Source organism: Neophocaena asiaeorientalis, unplaced genomic scaffold (genome assembly GCF_003031525.2).
Source record: "Neophocaena asiaeorientalis asiaeorientalis breed wild unplaced genomic scaffold, Neophocaena_asiaeorientalis_V1.1 scaffold26, whole genome shotgun sequence".
NCBI classification, from domain to species: Eukaryota; Metazoa; Chordata; class Mammalia; order Artiodactyla; family Phocoenidae; genus Neophocaena; species Neophocaena asiaeorientalis.
The window spans coordinates 8,847,211-8,872,470 of NW_020173108.1; the positions used below are offsets into that span (position 1 = coordinate 8,847,211).

Consider the following 25,260-nt stretch of genomic DNA (forward strand, 5'->3'; position numbering starts at 1 on the left):
AGTAACTACCTTTATTAAATGTTTACCATTTTCCAAAAATTGTGCAAAACATTTTATCTGTGGTATTCATTTAAACAGCACTGTAGACCTGAAAAGTAAATATTAATATCCTCATTTTACAGATGAGGAGAAGTGAGCTCAGGGAAGTTCATTCATTGCCCAGGCTTGTACTAGTAAGTACTGAGCAGATCCTAACCTAAACTCTGTCAGACTTCAGAGCTTGCTCTTGCCATTGTGGCGTTCCACTGCCACGGTGAAAAAGGCTATCGTATGTTGTAGATGGAACTTTCACCTGATGTTAAATGTAGTATTTTGTTTCTTCAGTAAAGAAATTGCCTGTGGTAGGTTTTTTGTTTTTCATAGTAAAAAATCTTAGCCATCGATTCATAGTTTCCTCTGACTAGCCCTCTGAGCCAGTTTGGACTTTTAGAGCTACAAATTATTAATAGACATTAAGTTTGAAATTTTTCATAGATAATAACATTCAGAATGAATTATTAATAGGAAATTATTGATATATTACTTTCTATCACTTATATCACAAATGTATGTTAATTTCTGGGGAACGTACTTCAAAGACGATTAATTATTGGCCCTTTTTAAATAAACTGATATCACTGAAAGTTGTCTATGTAAAGTCGTTTGATAGCACAGTCTTAACTTCCAAGAGCTTACAGGTGCTTCACAATTGAGACAGATCTCCTTAGATGCTTTTCTGGGAAAAGGAACTGTGATTTTGCACTTAGAAAAATACCTTTAAAAGCAGTGTTAAAGAAGCAGCTGCACTTTAGTGGTTTAGACTGAACGAATAAGAAGGCTAGTCGATGAATTAATTGAAAAACAAAAGAAGCAGTGTTGTAGAGGAAGGTCTTGAAAGAGTGATCTGGTCCTGAAATGGGAAAAAAGGTGAAGTGATTGTGAAGACATTCTTGGTGGTGGGAGGAATAGTTGTGATGAAAATTCGTATTTGGGGGACAGCACTTGGAATAGAGCATATTGGAAGGAAAGAGTTGGATGTAAGGATGTACTCATAACTGGGATCGGATGTAGTAAATCAGTGCCATTCGAAGTTCAAACTTCTTTTTTTCTGTAGGCCAGTATTTTTTAAAGAGGGTAAAATATATTAAGTGGCACACAGACAAGTGTTTTTAATTTTTATCATTATATATTTATATTAGTGTGAATCAAAAAAAATATAGCTAGCACATCAAATTTGGAACTTTATGGATATTGCTTAAGAGATAACTAAAATGTATTTGAGTGAAAAAAAACTGTTGTTTAAAAAAAAGATTTGTTAATAGTTGCTGATGATATTATTTACTAAGCACTGTTAGAATGTTTTCTATATATTAACTCATTTATTCCTCAAATGAACTCAATGAGATAGTGGATGCTATTATATTTACCTGATAGGTGAGGCAATAAAGGTACAGAGAGGTTAAGTAACTTTTTCACAGCTAATAACTGGTGCATTCAAATCCAGGCCAGCTGACTCCAGAACCTGTGTTCTCAACTGCTGTACCTTAAGACACAGTGTTAATGTACAACTGTAGCAAAAATTGTGAGGACTGTAGGCAAATGGCTTAAGTTTATGAAATGCAGCTTTAGTAGAGAGGAACTGTTGAAAATTTTTGGAGTAATGTTATAAATGTACTGTTTGATATAAATGGAAATGATAGGGATATTCAGAATGCGTTCTTTAAGTGAGTTGAGGGATTTGGGATTAAGTTTAGGGACACCAGTTAATAATTGATTGTCTCAATCTGTTTGGAGAAAAGCACTTGAACCAAGGTTTGTTAGGGGAAATGGAGAAAAAGGAGCTAGGACATAAGAGCCATTGGACAGAAAGAATGGAAAGTAAAAAAGGACTTAAAAGTGGAGAGTTTGTGAAGAGTCAAAGATATGTGGTTTCCAGCTTAAGGGCAGGGTAATACCATTAGATAGAAAATCAAGAAAGGGACTTATATGGCAGATGAATTTTGTTATAAAAATATAATTTTTAAAAGGAGGCTGAAAATCTAAAAATGTTTGGTGGGCAGTTAGTGGTTATAAAAGCTTAGTATGGTGATCAGGGCTGGGGATATATATTTAAAAGTTATCTACTTTGAGGTGAGTGTTATGTGTAATGAGTAATAATGATGTAGGCCAGGGGTCTGCAAACTTTCTTAAGGGGCCAGATAGTAAATATTTTAGGTTTTTTAAACTAAGAGGCAAAATCCAATATAAATAGGTAAAAAAAAAACATTTTTAGCTCACATACCATAAAACAAACAAAACAGGCAGCAGGGCCAGATTTGGCTAAAAGGCTATAGTTTGCCAGTCCTTGACATAAGCTTCTTAAATATGTTGACTGTTTATCATAGACATTCTTTTTCTATTGAAATTTGGAGATATTCCATCAGTTATTTCATTAATTCAGAAAAGTTCAGAAGTTTCATATGTTATCTTTCTGGACAGGATCAATCTCTGAGAGAAATGTTTAAAAAATGAAATTCACTTTTAAGTAGATGTTAAAAATTGCCAGAAATTAATCTAGAAATCCAACCCTACTTCTTAAAAACATTTCAAAACTGGAGTTGGTAATTTAGCTGTGAATTTGAGAAGATTCATTGTCAAGGGAAGTTAGCTCAGTAAGCTCCTTTAAAACTATTTTCTGTGTTAGATTTTGACACTGATACAAGTCTGGAAATGATTTACTTGATCTTAGATTATTCTTTGGGTCACAGAAAATTTTACAGAATATAAGCAGTTTTGGCTCATACCCAGTGAAGGAACACCTTTTATTTGCTATGCCAGGGCTCTGTTCTATTTCTTCTCCAGGATGTTTGGGCCCTGAAAATTGGAAATTGATTTTATTTTTTTTTACTTCTGCTAACTTCTCAGAGCTCAGATTAATGCTGCTCTTCGTTAATTGCATCTTGGGTTTATCTGCCTGTAGAAGGAGACAATACCAATTATCACTTCCTTTCAAAAAAGTAAATTAAATTTTGTTATTTTTGGGTTTCTTAAAAGTCAGTGCACAAAGGGTAATATCTTTAAGAGAATTCTTGACCAGAATGGTTGATATGGTTAGAAAAAGCATTTAAGATTTATTTTCAACACTGTTAAGTAATATTTTAGCTTCTGGTAGTATAAGATGTCTGATGCTTTGCGAGTTGTTGAATGTAGCCAAATTAACCAGTTAAATACGTATACTATCTAAAAGTAATTCTTCAGAGATTTTTTTATTAACCCTTTTATCACACTTTTTCATTCCTTATCGAAATATTCTCTTGAGTTGAAATTTATTTTGTGTTCACAGTCTTACCAAAGGACTTCAGTAAAGATTTGTCAGTGCTGCTTTTAATGAATTGAATCTCTCTCCATTGTAAAGTTTTTTGTAAAACGAAGAAAAAAGTAAGCTTTTAAAACATGGTAATAGTGAAAATATATTCATAGAGGATGTAATATCAGTTGTCAGTATGTAATTAGAAAGTTGTTTTAAGTCAGGTGAGTAATAACTCTATTATTTATTCCAGATAGCATTTAATCTGGCATTATCGAATAAATTACTGAAAATTTTGTGGAGAAGTATGTCTAAAATATAAAGAACCTATGTCTAAGCACCATGGAATTAGTTACTTTAATGAAGAAGATAATAAATTGATAATTTCATAACTTGCTATATGCTATGTTCATTTGAAAAAGTTATATTCTGCTGAATATTTATCTCTGTATTTATTTATTTATTTATTTATTTATTTATTTAATTTATTTTTTTTTTTTGCGGTATGCGGGCCTCTTACTGTTGTGGCCTGTCCCATTGCGGAGCACAGGCTCTGGACGCGCAGGCTCAGCGGCCATGGCTCACGGGCCCAGCCGCTCTGCAGCATGTGGGATCCTCCCAGACCGGGGCACGAACCCGTGTCCCCTGCATCGGCAGGCGGACTCTCAACCACTGCGCCACCAGGGAAGCCCTGTATTTATTTTTAAAGTATGTTAAAATTTAATTGGCACCTGATGAAACATGTAGAGCATCAGTACTCCACTCTCTACCATGATGCCTGGTTAACACTCCAAATAATAAATGCACTTGTAATGACAGTATATTTCTGTTCTAAATTTGCAGTTCAGAATGCAGTGATGGAGAATGGTCTGCCTCTTTGCCTCATCGATTTTCTGGTACGGAAAAAGATCAGTCCTCAAGTGATGAAAGCTGGGAGACTCTGCCAGGAAAAGATGAGAATGAACCTGAACTACAAAGTGATAGCAGTGGTCCCGAAGAGGAAAACCAAGAATTGTCTCTTCAGGAAGGGTATGTTCACAGTAAGATTTGTTATTTTTATGCATACTGCACAAGAGTGTTATACATCACATTCAGATGTTGGGTATGCTATTAATTGCATTTACAAGCCCTATGTAGGATCAGTAGATCCTGCTGAATTTTGTTATGCCTTCCGTGTTTTCCAAAGAACAATTAAATTGAAAATACTGGTAATTACAGTGTCTTGTCTTAGATACAGTATGTGTTTCCATTTTGCTTTATTGAAGAAATGTTGGACATTTGAAAGATCATTTTGGTAAGTCAGGTATGAGTGAATCAGAGCTGCCATTGCTATTCAGTGAAGATAATAGCAAGAGAGAAGGGAAGCCCTCAGAGGGAAATCAGTGATTTTTTCATGGAAATGCAGGCAGTAGGAAAAGTTGAAGTTTTAATATTTCTCTCTAATTGCATTGGATATCTCTAGAAATTAGTGGTTGATGATATATATCTTTGTCTTTTCCTAACTTTAATGGGAATGCTCTAGTGCAGGGCTTGTCAAATTTATATTACAAAGGGCCAAATAGTAAATATTTCCAGCTTTGTGTGTCAGTTTCTGTTGGAGCTCCTCAGTTCTACTGTTATAGGGTAAAAGTAGCCATAGACAATATGTAAATGAATGGGTGTAACTGTCTTCCAACAAAATTGTATTTATAAAATTGGCAAGCTGGAAATAACCTGTGGGCCATAGTTTACCAGCCCTTGCTCCACTAGTATTTCCCTAGTAAGAATGATTTGGGGTTTTAGGTTGATTTCATACATGTACACACACACATACACAATTTTTTTGTCTTAAATCACACTAAGGAAATTAAAAAAAAATTGTTTTTTAAATTGGGGTATCGTTGCTTTACAATGTTGTGTTAGTTTCTGCTGTACAGCAAAGTGAATCAGCTATATGTACACATATATCCCCTCTTTTTCTGGATTTTCTTCCCATTTAGGTCACCACAGAGCATTGAGTAGAGTTCCCTATGCTATACAGCAGGTTCTCATTAGTTATCTGTTTTATACATATTAGTGTATATATGTCAATCCCAATCACACAAAGGAAATTTTACCCTGTTTGTATTTTATAGGTTTCTGGCAAGAATGTTCGTTGAATTTTATTAAAGTCTTGTTAGCACCAATGGAAATGATATAATGATTTTTTTACTTTTGGCCTAATGATCATGAGCAATTATATTTATTTATTTATTTATTTATATATTTGTGTGTGTGTGTGTATATATATATATATATACACACATATATATACACAAATATATATTTGTGTGAGTGTGTGTGTGTATATCTTTTGGTGTTTAAATAGCTATTTATTCCTTTAAAGACTGTTAGTATTTGCTTGTGAAACCTTCTAGGCTTGGTGCTTTGTTGTGAGGGAGTGTTTCTTTGATAATTAAATTTTTTTTCTTTAATAATTGGTTCTAATTTAGTCTCTCAAGGGAACTATTTTGGTAAATATGTTTTCTTAGGAAAAACCTATTTCAACTTGGACATTACAATTTTTACTTTTCAAAAAGTATAAATTTCCAGTTTGAGATTACTTCTGTAAGAAACTCTGGAAATAAAGCATATTAGAAAATTTGTAAAGAAAGAAATGTAAGAACATAATTGGTCTTGATAGTGGTAGGTTGAGGTGGCATTTTTTTCCTTTTCCTAACTTTATGTTTGATCATCTCTAATCACTATTAGTTAGTTTACTAAGTTTTATTAATTTTTTCGTATGTAATTTGTGATAGTAACTATTCATGCAACAGATATTTATTGAGCATATAGTATGTGCCAAGCATGGTACTGGATCCTGGGATTATATCAGTGAACAAGACAAATAAGATTCTCCCATGAAGTTTACCTTGTGGTGGGAGAGGCAGGTAATAAACAAGATACAAATATGATAAATTACAAACTGATAATTACTGTGAAGGGAATAAAACATTAATGTGATAAAATAACTGACAGGGGCTTACATTAATTAGAGTGCTCAGGGAGGACTTCTCTTAGGAATTGACTTTTGAGCTGAGCTCTAAAAGATGAGAATTAGCGGTTAGTTGAAGGAGAGCTTTCTAGGCAAAAAGAAAGATGAGAGCAGAGATACTGAAAAGGAAAGGGCTTGGCATGTAAGATGGTAGTGGGGCTGAAGCAGATGAGTGGAAAGAATAATAATAAGAGATGAAGTTGGCAGGAACCAGACTATGCAGGACATGTAGCATCTGGAATTTGTTCAGAGAGCAGTGAGATTTTAAGTGAGGAATTAACTGATTTGACACACATTTTTAAAGGATCACTCTAACAGCTTTTTGGAGATCGAATTGGAAAGGGACTAAAGTAAAAAAGAGGATGAGAGTGGATTAGGCTGTGAGGGGATGGTAGTGAGAATTTAAAAAGGTGAAGAGGTTTCAGAATATTTTTGAGTTATAAGTATTAGGAAGGATTGGGTGTGAGATGAGGGAGAAATCAGTCAGTTATGCCTAGGTTTTTTGGTTGGAACATTGGGTAGATGTTAATGTTGTTGACTGAGATGAGGAAGCCTGAGGAGAGGACTGGGAAGTAGGAACTCCTTTTTGAAATTTTAAGTGCCAGTGAGACATGCATTGTAGATGGCAGGAGGCACTTGGATATTTAACCTACAAGTTTAAGGAAAGTATCCTGAATTGTAGGTAGATGTACAGGTATATGTATAAACAGAAACACATTTGAAAATCATCAGCTACTTGCATTGATATCCTACAATAATAAAACCGGTAGTTTGATTAAAAAAAAATAGAAGTCAAGTGGTGAGGGGGGACAGAACTAAAATGCTGGACAGCAGTAGTATTTCAGTTGATGGGGGAAGATCAGAGTTGAAGTGTATAGTTTGGGAGAGGTCTGAAAGTTAACTGCTGACATGTTAAATTTGTACGGTAAAATTTCAAGGGTAACAACTACAAGAATAAATACAGAGTATATGTATTGGAAACCAGTAGAAGAGGAAAAAAGGAGTTTAAGACATAGAAAAATAACATTTAAAGTCAATCCAAATAACAGTTAAAAAAAAAGGAAGAAAAAGCATAAAAAAGGGAAGAAAAATAGAGATGAAAAAGCAGGATGTAAGAAAAAGTCCTGTAATAAATATAAATTGCTTACTCTCTGCTTGTGAAAGAAAAGCTTCAAATCAGTTGGATTTTTTTAAAGTTAAATGCTGTTTACAAAAGACACACTTAAAGCATTAACATACAGAAAGATTGAAAGTAAAAGGGCAGAAAATGATATTTCAGGGAAACACTAACTAAATGAAAATGGACTAATTATACTAACATTAGCAATTTAGACTTAAAGACAGAAAAAGCATTAATGGGGAGAGTGGAGATCACTATGTAGTAAGTCCAATTTACTAGTAAAATGTAGCAGTTTTAAACTTGAATGCACAGACTTAAAATATATACATCAAAATTTAACCAAGCTAGAGAATATTGACAGATTTTCTGTCATATTAGAAAATTTTTAAATACCTTTCTCAATTAATAATTCATGGATATAAAAAATTAATTGCAGATTTGAACAACTTACTTAAGCTTGCTTTAATGAACACTGCATGCTGTGGAATACACAAACACACAAAAACTGAACATGTACTAGACTGCAAAGTACAGGTTAACACATTTCAAAGAATCAATGTCCTAGAGACCATTTTCTCTGACCACAGTGCAATTAATTTAGAAATAAATAATACAAATATAAATTCTTAATATATAAATATACTTTATATAAAACCCTCCATGCATTTTAAATTATCCATCCTTTTAAAAAAGCAGTAGGACAGGGCTTCCCTGGTGGCACAGTGGTTGAGAGTCCGCCTGCCGATGCAGGGGACACGGGTTCGTGCCCCGGTCCGGGAAGATCCCACATGCCGCGGAGCAGCCATGGCCGCTGAGCCTGCGCGTCCGGAGCCTGTGCTCTGCAACGGGAGAGGCCACAACAGTGAGAGGCCCGCATACCACAAAAAAAAAAAGCAGTAGGACAAAGAAGAAATTATACTAGAAGTTTAAAACGCTCACCAACTCAATGATAATGGAAATACCACCAATCAAAATCTGTGGAATTGCAATGAAATTGATATTTAAAGGGAAATTTATCTTTATAAATGCTTATGTTAGAAAAGAACCAAAGCTGAAAGTGGAGTAGCTATGCATTTAACTTAAAAAACAGAAAAGGAATATTAGAATCAACAAAGAAACTAAGGAGGTAAGAATTAGAATTAGGGAAGATAAGAACAAAATTCAATAAATCAGAAAACAATTACGGTAGAGAGAATCAAAGAAATCAGAAGTTGATACTTTGAAAAGATTAAGAAAAAGAGACATTCTACTTGATAGTGAACAGGAAAATAAAGATGACACAAATAAATAATACGGAAATACAAAAGTGGACACAGCTGCAAACACAATAAAGTTTGTATAGACTTTTTAAAAAGAGTACTATGAACTTTATACCAGTAAATTTGAAAACTTAGAAGTTGACAAATTCCTAGAAAAATAGAATTCACCAAAAGTCACTCAAGAAGAAATAGGAAACCTAACTAATATGATAACTATTACAGATACATAATCAGTGGTTTAAAATCTTCCCATGGAGAAAACAACTGATCCAGGTGATCTTAGAGCTGAATTCTCTTAAACTAAACTTTCAAGGATCATATCACACTACCCTTCGAGAGAATGGAAAAAGAACTATTTCTCCAAGTCATTCAAATAAGGCCAATATAACCCTAATACCAAAAGAGTTTGTGAAGGAAATTATAAACCTATTTCGTTCATTAAAATACACATCAAAATCTTAAACAGAATTACTGGAAATCTGAATTTGTAAGTGTATTTCTTTAACAGATAAAACTCAGTTACCAATCTGAGTTTATTCCAGATATGCAAAAGTAGTTTCACATTGAATACCTGTAAATGTCATCACCAAATCGTTAGCAAAATACAGGAGAAAATTCATATGATAAATTCTGTAGATGCAAGGGGAAAAAAATCACTTAGTAATGTTCAGTGCCTCCTTATGAAAAGAATTCAGAAACTAAGATCAGAACAGAATTTCCTTGCCCTCATAAAAACTGTCTAAAAAAAAATAGAAATCATTTCAATAAGGAAGCATTAAAAAAAAATTCCCCCTTAAGATCAGGAGCAAGACAAGTTGCACCATTTCTGTAGCCATTGGGGGGGAAGTATTAGCATGGCAGGATGGGAGAATAATAAAAGGCAGAAAAATAAAAGAAGATGTAAAGGAAGAGACACCGAAAAGGAAAGAACCAAACTAGGAAAATATATTTATAGTAGAAAGTCTTAATGTGCAGAATGTATAAAGAACTTCTAGGGCTTCCCTGGTGGCGCAGTGGTTGAGAGTCCGCCTGCCGATGCAGGGGATGCGGGTTTGTGCCCCGGTCCGGGAAGATCCCACATGCCGTGGAGCAGCTGGGCCCGTGAGCCATGGCCTCTGAGCTTGCGCGTCCAGAGCCTGTGCTCCACAACAGGAGAGGCCACAACAGTGAGAGGCCCACGTACCGCAAAAAAAAAAAAAGAACTCCTAGACATCAGTAAGAAAAACTGACAGTCTGATTGCAAAATCACCAAAACATTGAGCAGGTAATTCAATGAAGAAGAAATATTAATGGTGAATAAAAATATCAAAAGATGCTTACTTAGATCGTTAGTAATCAGGGGAGTGTACATTAAGATTACAAGGAGGTATCATCTTTTACCCACCCGTCGGATTAGCAAATATTAAGAAATATGACAATGTCAGGTGTTTTGGAGGATATAAATCAGTTCTTACACACTGCTGGTTGAGGTGGATATTACCCAAGTATTAATTAATAAGAGAAAAATTAGTGGCATATTCGTACATGGAGTATTACATAGCAATGGTAATGAATGAGCCACAGCTACATGCAAAAACATGGATGAACCTTAAAGATAGAATGTTGAGTGAGAACAACTATTCCTGGGAAAATGTGTATGATACCTATTTCATAAAGCTTAAAAACAAGCAGTAGTAAATATCTTGTTTAAGTATGCAAAAATAGTGAAAACATCTTTCAAAAAGCAATGGAGGTGGGGCTTCCCTGGTGGCACAGTGGTTAAGAATCCTCCTGCCAATGCAGGGGACACGGGTTCAATCCCTGGTCCAAGAGGATCTCACGAGCCATGGAGCAGCTGGGCCCATGCACTGCAACTGCTGAGCCTGCGCTCTAGAGCCAGCGAGCCACAACTACTGAGCCTGCGTGCCACAACTGTTGAGGCCCGCACGCCTGAAGCCCCTGCTCCGCAACAAGAGAAGCCACCACAATGAGAAGCCCGTGCACCGCAATGAAGAGTGGCCCCTGCTCGCTGCAACTAGAGAAAGCCTGCGTGCACAGCAACGAAGACCCAACGCAGCCAAAAATTTAAAAAATAATAATAATAAATATTTTTAAAAATTAAAAAAAAAAAAAGCAATAGAGGGACTTCCCTGGTGGTCCAGTGGTTAAGAATCCTCCTTGCAATGCAGGGGACGCCGGTTCAATCCCTGGTTGGGGAACTAGGATCCTGCATGCCATGGGGCATGCACACCACAACTAGAGAGCCCATGTGCCACAACAAAATATCCGGTGTGCTGCAACCAAGACCCAACGCAGCCAAAAAAATGAATAAATAAATAAATATTTAAAAAAAGAAAAATGCAGTGGAATGACAACAGCATCAACAAGATAGTACTTTGCTCTGTGGTCAGGCCAAGGGGATAGGAAAAGTGTAGAAAACAAGGTATATGCTAGTCAGTGGTAATATTCTAGTTCCTGGCTTAAGTGGTGGGTTTATGAATGTTCAGTATAATATGCTTTATAACTAAAATAGATTGTATATATTTTGCATTTGAAAAAATAAGAAATTAAAAAATAAAGGGAATTGAAGGTGAGAAAGTGGAGATACCCAATTCTTTACTAAAGGGAAGGGATTACAGGTGGATTTTGGGCCTAGAAAAGTGTTGTTCTCACCCCTAAAAACCTAAAAGCATGATTGTTTGCTTGTAGAATGTTCAAGAAGAAAGTAATTAACTGATAATTATACCAAAGATAAAGTGAAGTTCTTGAGAAGATAAGAAGATGAAAAGGGATCCAGAGCTCAGGGAGAGGGTCTATAGGAGCAGAGACTCCTCCATTGTAACTAGTGGAAAGGTAACAGGTAGGTACAAGTGTAGGTGAGTCTGTAGATTTGCTGCTGGGAAGAAAAGATGAGGCTCAAGTGACTTCAGTATTCTCATTGTTACTAGATGTTGAGAGATGGGGAGGATAGGAAGGTGACATTTAAGAAGAAAAAGGTGGGAAATGGGCTTTCAGAGAACCAGGCAACAGACTTACTAGGTAGACACTTAGTAATTGCTGGACAGTATTAAGTGTCCATTTGAGATTTATGTTTTTGAATTTAAAATTAAATTAGAGACATCACACTTTTGTATTTTTCTTTAGGCTTTTCCAGCTGTTCTGGTGGCTTTACAAACTTTTAATGTAAATACTCTTAACATTTTTTAGTAAAAATTTAATAATAAAATTTTTCTATTAATCAATGCTAAATATATTAGACTAAAGAAACAGTTCTTCAAATTAAGTGTTGGGAATCCATCTTTGCAACTGGATGCCATGGAATCCATGCAAAGGATTTGCAACAGGGTACCCTTGATTTTGTAAGCTGTAATTCCCTTTAGGCTTTTTTGACTCTTAAGTCAAATTTCATTTACTTTCTTCTGTACTTTACCTCCACGATAGGGATTAGAAATCTTAAACATTTGCTATACAATTAGTATTATTAAAAATGAGCTTATATCCAAAGCTTAGCAAGTACTTAAATGTATGTGTGTCTTGTTATAAAATGAAAACCGGTTAGTTAAATACCATTTAACTAGGAATGTTTATTCTGTTCAGAATTTTATAAATTTTATATTATAAGAAAATAAATTTCTTATAATATAGCTATATTACTTTAAAATGTTGGTATTAACCTGAAGATTTAATATTCTGTGCTGTTTTTAATGGATACTCAAATTGCTGATTTTATTAGCTAAAGGAAGCCACTCAGATTTGTAAAATCAGAGTAGTTAGTGTTTTCAGGGATTTAATTTGATTTGTCTGCCTTTCATTTTCTTCACTTCTCAGGAAATTCTACGATGCATGATTATATAATAGCATATTTTAAAACATTTTAATGAAAATTTCTTTAAGATACCCAATAGTATTAGTTTATTGGTATATCTTAATGCTTTTAATATTGCTATTCCAGTAATGTTATTAAATTTAGTTTCTGTTATTGAAAAATAGAGATCTTTAATCATGAAGCATAAATCATAAAGGGAGCAACAGTCTATTTATCTGAAGCTTTGACGTAACAGTATGGCCTGTAATTAAGAGAATATCATGTGGGTGGTCTTCTAGGATTTTCACTGGAGATAGGTTGTGCAGATACCTGATGGGGCATTTTTCGCTTCCTGTTACGGCAGCAGCATTCATTTCCTCCAGACTGTGCTGAAATTGCTCAAAGGGAAAGAACAGATTGGCAATTTCCCTTCCCAGGTGAAATACTTGTGACGTTGGTAGTAGTGGCAGTAGGGCTTCTGCATCTTCCATCTACTGGGTTACTTTTTTAGAGTTGACCATTTGGAGGTATGATTAAATAATATGTCTTTTTAAGTCTCATAAATTACTGTGTAACATTGTAATGACATTTTGTTGATTTTTGAATTACCAAAATGAAGAAAGGGCCTTGGAGGTCTAAATTTTTGTGAATGTGTTACTTATGGTGTGTGTGTGGTATGGGCATATGTGTATATATATAGGGAGGAAGAAAAGAGATTGCTGAAACGTTTTCAAGATTTTTTAAGCATCTAAACTTACATTATATACTTACATTCCCATGGGGATATTTGTTTCTCTTGTTAGCTACACAAAATGAAAGATACTTTTGACCCTAGTATTCAGAATCTCTTTTTTTTTTTAGGATCAAAATTCCTTTTATTATAGTATCAAGCCAACTCTGGCCCAGCACATGGCTACTCTTCTAGCCTGATAAGTTTTGTGTTAAATGGTGAATGAACTTTATGTAACATGTTGAAAGCATATGCTACACAGCACTTATTTTCTGTTTCTGTAACTGTGTTATAATGAGTCGTGAAAGACAATCAAATGTTTAAGCAAAATATGTAGCCAAGAATTCTTTATATAGTAAAAGAGTATTAATGACATTTTTGTTTATTGATTCAGAATTATTTCTTATTTTAGTTTCCTTCTTTGAATTTAAAAAACTCATAAATTAATGTTTATTTCTTATACTGAATCATTTTCACCAACATATTTGAGTTTTATGTTATGCATCTGAAGTACAGAGTAACAGTCTTTTTTTTTTTTTTGCGGTACGTGGGCCTCTCACTGTTGTAGCCTCTCCCGTTGCGGAGCACAGGCTCCAGACGAGCAGGCTCAGCGGTCATGGCTCATGGGCCCAGCCGCTCCGCGGCATGTGGGATCTTCCCAGACCAGGGCACGAACCCATGTCCCCTGCATCGGCAGGCGGACTCTCAACCACTGCGCCACCACAGAGTCATTTTGACGGCTGTATAATAGGAAACAGAAATGTATTTAGAAATAACAGACATTTCCAAGGACTATTCTGGGCTTAATCTCTAAATTATTCGACTTTTAAAAGATTATTTTTCAAGGATTTATTATTACATTTGCAACACAGAGAGAGAGAGAGTACCTATGATGTGTCAAGCACTTGTTACAGGAAGTGAGGCTACAATGATGAGAGACAACATTGTATGCCCTTGAGAAGTTCCCAGTCTAGGAGAAGACAAATGAGTCACCAGAAGAGTTACAGTACAATGTGGCAAGTACTCTCATAAAGGTGTGAAGAGAGATGTGCTGCTTAGGAATTATTAGTTTGATTTTGTATTTTAAAACCATTTGAGGCTTAATTTTTCATTGGACTTAATTATTATGCATGAAAATAAAGCATCTACTATCTTTATGTATTAGACATTAAAATTTTTACAAAATAAGCACATTTTGTTATGCTAATTTCTCTAATTTTATGAGACTAAATCTTATAAATGTGTTATTCTGAAGTGTAGTTTAGGATCTGAAATTAAAGAAACATTTATGAGTTTAGCTATACAAAGAGATACTGTTTCTTTGTATTTAAAATGTGTTGATTCTTCTATGTGGGCATTATCTGCATCTCTTTCATAAATATTTTTATCCCTCAAGTTAAATTTGCACATTAGAATGAATAGAATTCTAATTAGAGTTGTTCTTCAAGTTGAAATACATAAATTGTTGTATAACATTATTTCTCATCTTAAAACCCAAACTAAAATTAAACTTTGCCAAGACTATATTTAACCTCCTTTTGATATAGTAAAAGGTATTTTTTTGTTAAATAAAATGAAAAAGAAAATCCTACCAGTATAATTTATTTATAAATGGTTATTGCAGCCTTGAAATACCTTTTTTTCCTTATATATTATAATTATTAATATTTCTCAATTTGGTCTTTGTGTCCAGATTTTTGGTGTTTTGACTTTTCTGTGTTTTCTTTAATGTGTATGTTGTGAAATTTAACAATCTGTTTATCTTTGGCTTCAAGGTTTTGCATAATGTTTAAAATGACACTGAGATTTTTGTAAAAATGTCTCTCCTGATTCTTCTTGTACTTTTTTTGTTTAGTGGTGTTGAGGATGGACATGCATTTTTTAAAAGTAGATATGGAATTTATTTAAGGCTAAATAATGACATAGAGATTTAACTCCCTCCCTCCAGGTGGATACCCAGTTGTCTCAATATCATTTATCGAGTGATCCTTTTTCTTATAGTTTTGAAATACTTCTTTCATCTTTCTTATTTTCTTTATTGATTTCTCTGTCCCTGTTTCTGTGAGCTTATTTTCTAGTGGGAGAATGACTAACAGTAAACAAATAAGAAAATGATAAGTAAAAGTAAGTTCTATAATGAAAACAAGAAGAATGACATATAGTCAGTGACTGGTGATCTACTTAAAATGAGTGGTCAAGACAGGCTTCCCTGAAAGAAGTGACATTTACTCTGAAAACCAAGGAAGGAAGCTGTGCAAAACTCTGGTGAAAGTACATTTCAGGTAGAGGAAATGGCCCCAAGGTGAATGACCTCCATGTGCTCCAAGAGAAGAAAGAATAGTAGGAGTATAGTAAATGAGGGATGGGGGAAGAGCGGTGAGGAATATAGGAAGAGTTGGAAAAGAGGGCTGAGGGGAAAGCATGTATAACGTAGAGATTTGTAGGCTGGGCTGAGCATTTGGGTTTTATTTTAACTGTGAAGGGAAACTACTCAAGATCAGGGCTTAAAGATTCAGATTGTCTAGGATGAGTTTTTCTTATTTTTCTCCTGCAAAAGAGGAAATATAGGAACATAGTATGTATATCAAATAAATAGGTTATTATGTAATTAGGAGCTATTTCTATATACATATGACTCTATAACAAATTTGCTTCCCTTTTAAATAATTTTACATTTTAAAGAAAACAGATTTTTAGAATCATCTAAGTACCAAGAATTTAGAACTCAAAGAATAAAGAATCTACTTGCACTAAATAGAACTCTTTAAAGAAAAAATTTATGATGTGTTTTAAAAATAATATTTTTTCTTCCATTAAAATGTTTGTATTAGGGAACAGACATCCTTGGAAGAAGGAGAAATTCCTTGGTTACAGTACAATGAAGTCAATGAAAGCAGCAGTGATGAAGGAAATGAGCCTGCCAACGAATTTGCACAGCCAGAAGCTTTCATGTTGGATGGTAACAATAACCTTGAGGATGACTCCAGTGTGAGTGAAGACTTGGATGTGGACTGGAGGTATGTAGCACAGTGTGTTTACCATCCTTAATTGATCATTGAGTAGAATTTGTTTTTGATTCTTAATTATGAAAACTGAATCTTTGATAATCAGCTAAGAAATAGCTCAGTTTTCTCATCTGTCAGTCTTCCTCTCCTCAAAACTCATTTCAGGTGTCACTTCATAGGTGAACTTCTTTCTTACTCCAGTCATGACCTCTTCCTTCTTTGACCGTTAGCTCTGTGGAAGCTCACTTTATATCCTAGTTATTTATACACTTAATGGTTTGAGGTTTCCGACTTTTAAACTTGGCTTTTTAAAAAAAATTTTTATACAACAAATACATGTCATGTATCCCAATCTCCTTAATATAACACTTAGTATAATCCTTTAAAAATAAAAAGTCCATGATGAATACTACCTGAAGAATTTCAAAACCTGTGATTGAATCATAAGACTATAGTTTTCCTTCTCCATATGCAAAATATGGGAAATATAATTGTACCTTCTCAGAAATGTTGAATGTATTAAATTTACTTTATGCTGACAAAGAACAGTGAGCTTCAAATAAAAGTAACATATAAATTAAATGGATTATAGAATTGTTATGGCTCATGGTATAATGATCAGAATTTAACTGTTTTGGTTTATAAACTTAGACTTATTTTTCAAGTGTGCAGTAACCCTCTGGAAGCAGCTAGTTATTGAGATATAGAGGGAATGTTCCAACTAGTCCCTTTTTGTTACTTTTTCTGGAAAAATCATGACTTGGTACTACCCTCGTTTTCATCTCTGCACAGATATATTTTTAAGAATTTGTCTTGTTTTTCTGGTTAAAATTCCTTACAGAAAATTTAGAAAAATAAAGGTAAGAAAAACTCATTCATACCCCTGGTAACCCTGCAAGTTTCTAGAACTTATGCTTTTAAGGCCTGCTTTGTGTCTTCAATTTCTCTTTCTGAGTGTTTAGTTACTTCTTTGTATTTCTCCAAATTGTTCCAGACATGAAACTCAACATCTCTATGAATTCCTCCTTACTGTTTACTTTTCTCACTCCCCAGGGGAAGAAAAAAATTATATGTTCAGAGCAGACCCTTATTGACCATGTTGTGGAAGTAGAAGTGGGGTTTCCTCACAGCCACACAATTTGTAATTCCATCCTAAATATTCTCCTCCAAAACCTATTTTCTGTCTTCCCAAACATTGTGGAAAATCAGTGGCTTCATCTAGTCCTAGTCTTGGCGATCTTGACACCCCCTTCATCTCTTCCCTCTTATATGTCTGCCTATTCCCCTGTTACTGAACTCCTTGTTAATTCTGATGTCTTCTCTGATGACATTATACAAAGTCATTACAGTGCTCAGCAGGTGACAGAATTGCCGATTTAGTGTCATCTATGTGTGTTGGGAAGCAGTTATGGTTTTATATGAGGAATTATGTTCTTTTGCACATTTTTCAAATTTTATGAATATAATTTTTACAGCTCCATTATATAGGTGCTCCATCCTATAGATGCACTAAAATTTAATTACTTCCCCATTGAAATAGTGCAGTAAACTTCCCCCCCATAAAACTTGATTTGTACTTCAGTTTATTTCTTTAGGACAGATTAACAAGAGGTGACATTACTGAGATGTGTGATATTTTTTAAGATCTCGATGTATTGGATGTATTTCTAAGTAACTTTCAAAACAGGTTTCACATAAAAATTTTTTTTCTCCACTTGTTTTTGCAGTCCATTGGTCCCACCAGCTTTTTTTTTTTCTTAATTATTTTATTTATTCTTGGCTGCGTTGCTTTTCTCTAGTTGCGGTGAGCGGGGGCTACTCTTTGTCATGGTGTGCAGGCTTCTCATTGCAGTGGCTTCTCTAGTTGCGGAGCTCGGGCTTTAGGCACGCAGAGAGTGCAGGCTCAGTAGTTGTGGCGCACGGGCTTAATTGCTCCACGACATGTGGGATCTTCCCGGACCAGGGCTCGAACCCGTGTCCCCTGCATTGGCAGGCGGATTCTTAACCACTGTGCCACCAGGGAAGCCCTCACATAAAAATTTGAAGGTATAATCAAGGTCTTTATTGAACAAAATTTAGCTTAAATTTGAAAACTTCTAATTCATTGATGATCTTTCTAGATATGGCTGTTGTATTAAGATTTTAGAGACATTGCTGGTTGTTTCAAAATTTGGGGAGCTTCAAAGTACTTTTTTTTTTAATATGGAAAACAATTTAGCATTGATTTTAAGACAAAATTTTTGAAGGTTACTGTTCTGAATTTTGTCTAGATATGGCAATACCTCCTTATTTGCTTTTGTGGTACTCTATTCAATTTATATGGTAGTAGCTAAATGTTGATAAGGTGAAAATATGGTTTGATTTTCATATTAAAATATCATGTCATTTTGACAACTAAAAGGAAAAGCCATGACAAACAGCAGCAATTCTTATCTAAAGCCAAAATTTGAGACACTTTCTTTTCAGTTTTGCCACTGCTTAGGAAAAAAATTAAATCCCTTTGGTTTTTTTATTTTAGCTTAAAGGAAAATGGAAAAAGTCCTCTATCAAAAGTTTGTTGGTTTATTTGTTTTGACTAAGTCACAGAAATATTGTAGAATAACCAGAGAATATTTCATAGATTGGTGTGGTAGGAGTTGATGTGGAGAAAACATAGATTTTGGATTTAGACATATCCCAAATGTACCATTTATTTATTCTTTGATAACAACTTAAGCTTTCTTTTGGCTAGAAATTGGGGTTATAATTATTATTTTTTAATAATTATTAACTTAATAAGAAATCAGGGTTGTAATAATTAACCTAATAAGATTGTGAGAAATTAATTCTTTGTGGATATTACCATGCTTTAATAATAGAATTTTTAAACTCCTTTGAAATTATTTCAGACTTACAGAAAAATGGAAAAAGTAGTACAGAAAATTCCCATATATCTCTAAGATTCCCTAAATGTTAACATTTACCACATTTGTGTTACCATTCTTTCTTTCCTTTCTTTATATTCATATTTTTTTTCTGACGCATTTATGTGTAAGTTGCAAACATGATGCCTCTTTACTCATAAATAGCCTAGAATGAATTTCATAAAAACAAGGATATTTTCTTATATAGCATAATAAAATTGTCAAAATGAGGAAATTAACACTGATACAATACGATTATCTAATCTACACACCTATTCAAATGTCTGTAATTGTCCCACTAATGCCATTTTTGGTCCAATCCAAGACCACCATGTTAGTTAACATGTTTCTTTAGTTTCTTTTAACCTGGAATTTTCCTCAGTCTTCTTTGTCTTTTATAACTTTGACATTTTTAAAAGTACAGGCCATTTATTTTGTAGAATGTCCCTCAGGTTGGTTTTGTCCAATGTCATAATTAGATTCGAGTTACACATTTTTAGCAGGAATACCTTAGAAACAATGTTCTGTTCTCAGTTCATATCAGAAGGCACATGGTGTCGAATTGTCCCATTACTGATGATGTTAATTCTGATCACTTCGTAAAGGTTTTATCTTTCAGATATCATCACTGTACAGTTGCCATTTTTAGCTTTATGTAAGCGTCTAGTGGGAAGATAACCTGTTTCCTTTCAAACTACCAAGCTTCCAACTACTAGTTTTAGTGTCCTTGGTGATTGTTGTCTGAGACAGTTATGACCATAGTGTTTATCAAATGAATGATACTAGAATTTTTAATATTAGCTGATTATTCTTAAGTTACCAAATTACAATCAAATACCATGCTCTGAGTGTCTAGATTTGTTTGGCCTAGAGAAGAAAAGAATTATTGGGGGATAGTTGACTCCAATCATTTGAAGGAGTTTTCTGCGAAGGGAAAGTGGGCATAGTTTGTGTTGCTTCAGCAGGCAGAACTAGAGCACTTACTTCACATAAGTTTCAAACTTCTATTAGGACTCTCCCATACTGCATGCACCTGCTTAGAAAGCGGTATGTTTTCCGCATGGAGGAAATGGTTCTACTGTTTCTTGAATGCCTACTCTGGTGCCATCTCTGTGCAAGGCACCTGTGTGCATCTACTCATTTAATTTGTTTTACAGATAAAAGAAACAGTAACAGTTAAATAATATTTTCATACTGTTTAACTATGACTCAGTTAAATGTGACATTAAATTCCTATCTGACTCCAAGACTCTTCCTCTTTGCACTACATTTCACTGATAGATGAATGAGTTCTAGTATTGCAGAGGAGGTTTATTCAGTAATCTTAGTTTTAATTCTAATTCTAAAATCTGTGATTGTAGGAAAATGTCTGTTCCTTTGTACCATGTGATGTCTGCTGATTTCTAGATACTATGAAGCTTTAATATATTCTTCATAAGAGTACTTCTGTATCTCTGGGCAATAGATTTGTAATTTTAATGGTGGCAGAAAGATTGACATCATAACTGTTTTGAGCTAGCATGTGTAACTGGATTTTTCTGACTATGATATTCAGTTTCTGATAGAAATGCGGAAGTCAACAGAAGTTTTCCTTTAGGTAGACAAAATAAGCTCCGTTTTGGAGATCTTGGATTTGAGGTGGTAGGAGTTCATTGAGGTAAAGTGCCCCACAGAAAACTAAAAATGTAGGTCAAGAACTCAAGAGGGATTTTGGAATTAGAGGTTTAGGGATCATCTGTAGAAAGGATAATTGAAGGGGTGGACTTGAATGTAATTGCCGAGGGAACAAGGTTTAGAAAGAAGAGGACTGAGGATATACTTAATGTTTTCTGAATCTTGAAATACTTAATATTTCTAAGACTAGAGAAAAAGGAGGAATCCATGTATATGTAGGCATAGAGGAAGCAGATAAGGACCAGATTAAGACATAATATTTTTCTTCAAGGGGCTTACAACCCTTCAGAAAAAAATACTAATAATAAAAATGAGCAGTTAGGAGCTAAATCTTTTTCAAACTGAATAATAAGGGAGGAGCCCTAGTTTTTAGAAGAATAGAAGAGAGATTAATGAGATATACTTGAGAAAATAAAATTTTCTTAAGCCCGAAGTAATTAAGCAGTACAAGGTAAGAGAAGAAAAAGAGGCTTTGAACAATGAAAGAATTAAAATAAATGCAGTATTCTTAACATGTTCTCACCTAAATTTAGATTGGAAACTAAAATAAAGGGGAAAGATATGGTAAAGAATTAGGAGGGAATTGTAGGAAAACGTCTGTTCCTTTGTACCATGTGATGTCTGCTGATTTCTAGATACTACCTTTATCCCAGCCGTAAACAGTTCCCAGAGCTAGAACTAGAAACAGAGAATTTTCTTACAAACTTTGTGCAGTGAGTGTGGCAGCCTATTGGGGCTGGGAATAGTATCTTACCTCCTCATGCTTAGCATTTAACTGTTCTGTTGGGTTCTTCCTGCCCCTCACCGCACGAGATTTATATTAAAATATTTTAAGGTTTTCTGCTTGTAGCATCTTTATTGGCTTGTCAGTATGCTAATATAATTATGTCTTCACTATAAAGGTTTCCCAAATCACGGTTGTACTTTTTTTTCCAGCCTGTTTGACGGCTTTGCAGATGGACTAGGAGTTGCTGAAGCTATTTCTTATGTGGACCCTCAGTTCCTCACTTACATGGCACTAGAAGAACGCTTAGCCCAGGCTATGGAGGTATTTTAGTGCTTATTTTAGTGCTCTGGTACCCATATATAGGTTGGTGGGATGCCAAGTGATAACAATTAAAGGTTTCTTTAACTGCTTTTAAGAAAAGGTGAATAATTTTCTTACCAATTTAATAACAATTACTGAATAGTGATTCAGTATGTGTATAGAAATTGTACTTGACATCCTGCCAATTTGCCTAAAATTACAGTATTTTCCAGTTTTTACTACAGAATGTAAAGTGTTTGTTTTGCTTGCATTTAGAAAATGTTCTTTCTCTATAGAATTACTGTATACAGGTCTGTGAATCTGAATATTTTATACACACACACACACACACACAGGTATATTTGTTAACTTCAATTAAAGATCTCTAAAGATATATTACAAATCACTTCCCTTTTTTGGTTCTTAAGGCTTCTGAATCTATCTAGCTGCTTAATGTAGTTAGAAAAGTTATTCCCTCTCATCCCCACACACATACACAGGTTAATAAATGTGGCACATTTGGTGCCTGTCTGTCTTGCCTTCTTTGCTTTATTTGACCAAAACACAATAACTTGTTCATAATTGTATTTGCCTATGGTCAAAAGCCCAAGCATTTTCATGTTTGGGAACTTCCCCTGCACTAGTGGATTTTGTTGTAAGAAGTCTTTCTTTAAATCACTATTTCCACAGTGATTTCCAAAGTAGATGAACAGTAATAACGTGAATGAGTCAAAAGTGAGAGAACAAAAATGAAAGAGGGAACTTTCAGGAACACTATAATACCATTTTATCTTGAAATGTTATGAGATCAGAAAGCCCAGTCCTGGTGGCGCAGTGGTTGAGAGTCCACCTGCCGATGCAGGGAAGTTTAGATTTATAAATTAGGTATTAGGTAGATAGGGAGATCCAGACCTATTTATCTACACACACATATGCATGCACAGGTACACACACAAGTTAGCTCTGCATTGGTATCACTTTTTTAAGTGTGTGTAATCTTCCATGGAGATCATTGCTGTCAGTTATGCATTATAGTGTATGTTTTTCTCAAAGTGACCATAGCAGAAATACTGTGTATCATGGTGATCATTTTGAAATGTATAGAAATATCAAATCACTATGTAGTGTAACGAACTAATACAGTGTGCTAGGTCAATTATACTTCAAAAACAAACTCAGGAAAAGAATCAGATTTGTGGTTACTAGAGGCAGGGGGTTGGGGGGAGGGGGAATTGGATGAAGGTAGTCAAAAGGCATAAACTTTCAGTTATAAGATAAATAAGTACTAGGGTTGTAATGTGCAACATGATAAATATAATTAACACTGCTGTATATTGTATATGAAAGTTGTTGAGAGAGTAAATCCTAAGAGTTCTCATCACAAGGAAATAACTTTTTTTCTATTTCTTTAATTTTGCATCTATATTGAGATGATGGGTGCTCACTAAACTTATTGGGATAATCATTTCATGGTGTATGTAAGTCACATCATTATGCTATATATGTTAAACTTACATGGTGCTGTATGTCAATTATATCTCAATAAAACTGGAAGAAGAAAAAGAAAAATACTATGTACTAGAAGAAAAGTCAGAATATCATGCGACAGGCTAATACACTTAGGACTTTTCCCAGATTATATAACTTGCCTTGCCAAATTCTGACACATGGGAAACAGTGACACAGCATGATAACCTGCATCAGGAATAGAATATATAAAGACTAAGGATCACTAACTTCCTTGAGTTAAAGACATTTTAAGTGACCACATGGAATATACATCAATATTAGAGTCTGGTTTCACAGTCGTTAAATAGTTTGTTTCCATTATTATGCTAGTGGTTTATGATTCCTACAATATGGAGATGTCTTTATAAAGAAGTTTTGAAAATTAAAAGTTTTATTGTTTATTACTAATGGGAACTGTGACATTTGATTGGCATCTTGAAAGAAGAGCAAGAGAGACGTCATGAGAGATCATGCTAGGTGAAGGCATTAGCAGAGTGGACAAAGACAAGAGGAAGGAAAGAATGTAGTATGTCCAGGGAACATAGAGTCTCCACATTGTTGCCTCCTGCTCTCAGGAACCCAGTGGCACTGCCGCTTTCAGTTGTTCTTACCCATCTATCCTTCTGTTTCAGATTAATAGCATTAAATGTTTCCCCTTCTCTGCAGCATAACAGCTTCTTCAGATTTAGTGCTCAGCTTTATTTTATTTGAATTTGATTGAGACATGCTTCTTCTCTTCTAGAGAATCAATACAGTTCCTTCTTCCTATCACTCTCTAGAAATCTTTATTTTTCTAGCATGCACTTATTCATTTTGAAAAATGAAACTGAAATAATTTATAATTTAGGATTTTTCCTTTTAAATTTAATACTAACATTCTTTAAATAAAGCAAAAACAAGTAATAAGACAAACTGAGTGCTTTGATTTGTTTTTTTTCTCAGCAGCCCTATCTCTGTCAGTGGTTGTTTTCATTTCTGTTATTTTTCCAGTACTAGGCTGTTCTTTCTTTTCAGGTAGTAGATACTGGTGAACACATTGGCAATAAACATTTGCCTCATATCTCTGTCTCAGATATGAGGGCAAAATATTTAAGATATTTAACTGTTTGAAAAAATGATTTTAAAGCTTTTTACTCACTCCCAAAGAAATCTTGGGAAAAAAAAAAGTATTCCTTTGCACATCTTTACGTTGACATCTAAAATTTTTTGGCATAAATCTTAAGTAATATTATTTACCCTATTATATCACTTTTGCAATAAAAATATGTTCAGGAATTTAAATGTAAAAAAAATTGGTTTAGATTGAGTATAAAATTGTTTGTTGTGTCTATTGATCAAAAACGAACTGTTATAAAATTTGATAAATAATTACTTAAACATAAAGTAAAATTTTACTAGAAATGTATCTCTTAATGAGATAGAAGCTTTTTTCCCTTCCTAATTACTTTGTGAGTGAATTTTATTCCTAGAATGAGGCATAATTCAGCATCAACTTTATTTCTGTTTTTTATCTTATGAATGTAGATTGAAAATCCTTATTCAAATAAGTAAATTGGTAGGGATGGAAGGAGTTTATCATAGCATTGTCACTGAATTCTTCTCAGATATTTACCAAAATCACAAAAACTTGGCAAGTTGTTTAGATCCTCCTATTTTTTTTTGAAAGTAGAAAATTGGAAGCCATCTACAAAGATTTCTTATCAGTCATTATAGTTCAGTTTGACCCCAGTATTTCAGATTGCCCCTTTGAAGGGGGAAGAAGTATGCTTTTATTTATAAAGTGGAAAAACGGTGAGTATAAAAAGGAATGTGGGAACAGGATCAGAAGCAAAGCCCCTTTCCTTCTGCACTGTCTCTTCAGCATCCTCTATGAACAAAGCTTAACATCATGACAACTGTCAGAAGGGAATATATTTAAATGGCCCAAATCCATTTTCACAGAGCTTACAAAAACAGTGAATTTAGATCTGA

At 34.3% G+C, this 25,260-nt stretch overlaps 1 protein-coding gene across 1 annotated transcript in view; it reads left to right on the forward strand.

Moving 5' to 3' along the window:
* The window catches only part of PJA2 (praja ring finger ubiquitin ligase 2), a 55,058-nt gene that overhangs the window by 14,811 nt on the left and 14,987 nt on the right, over positions 1-25,260 (forward strand). The window contains exons 5-7 of the mRNA XM_024743336.1: positions 4,109-4,294; positions 16,003-16,188; positions 21,690-21,801. Coding sequence (XP_024599104.1) covers positions 4,109-4,294; positions 16,003-16,188; positions 21,690-21,801 — 484 coding nt within the window. The remainder of the gene's footprint in view (positions 1-4,108; positions 4,295-16,002; positions 16,189-21,689; positions 21,802-25,260) is intronic.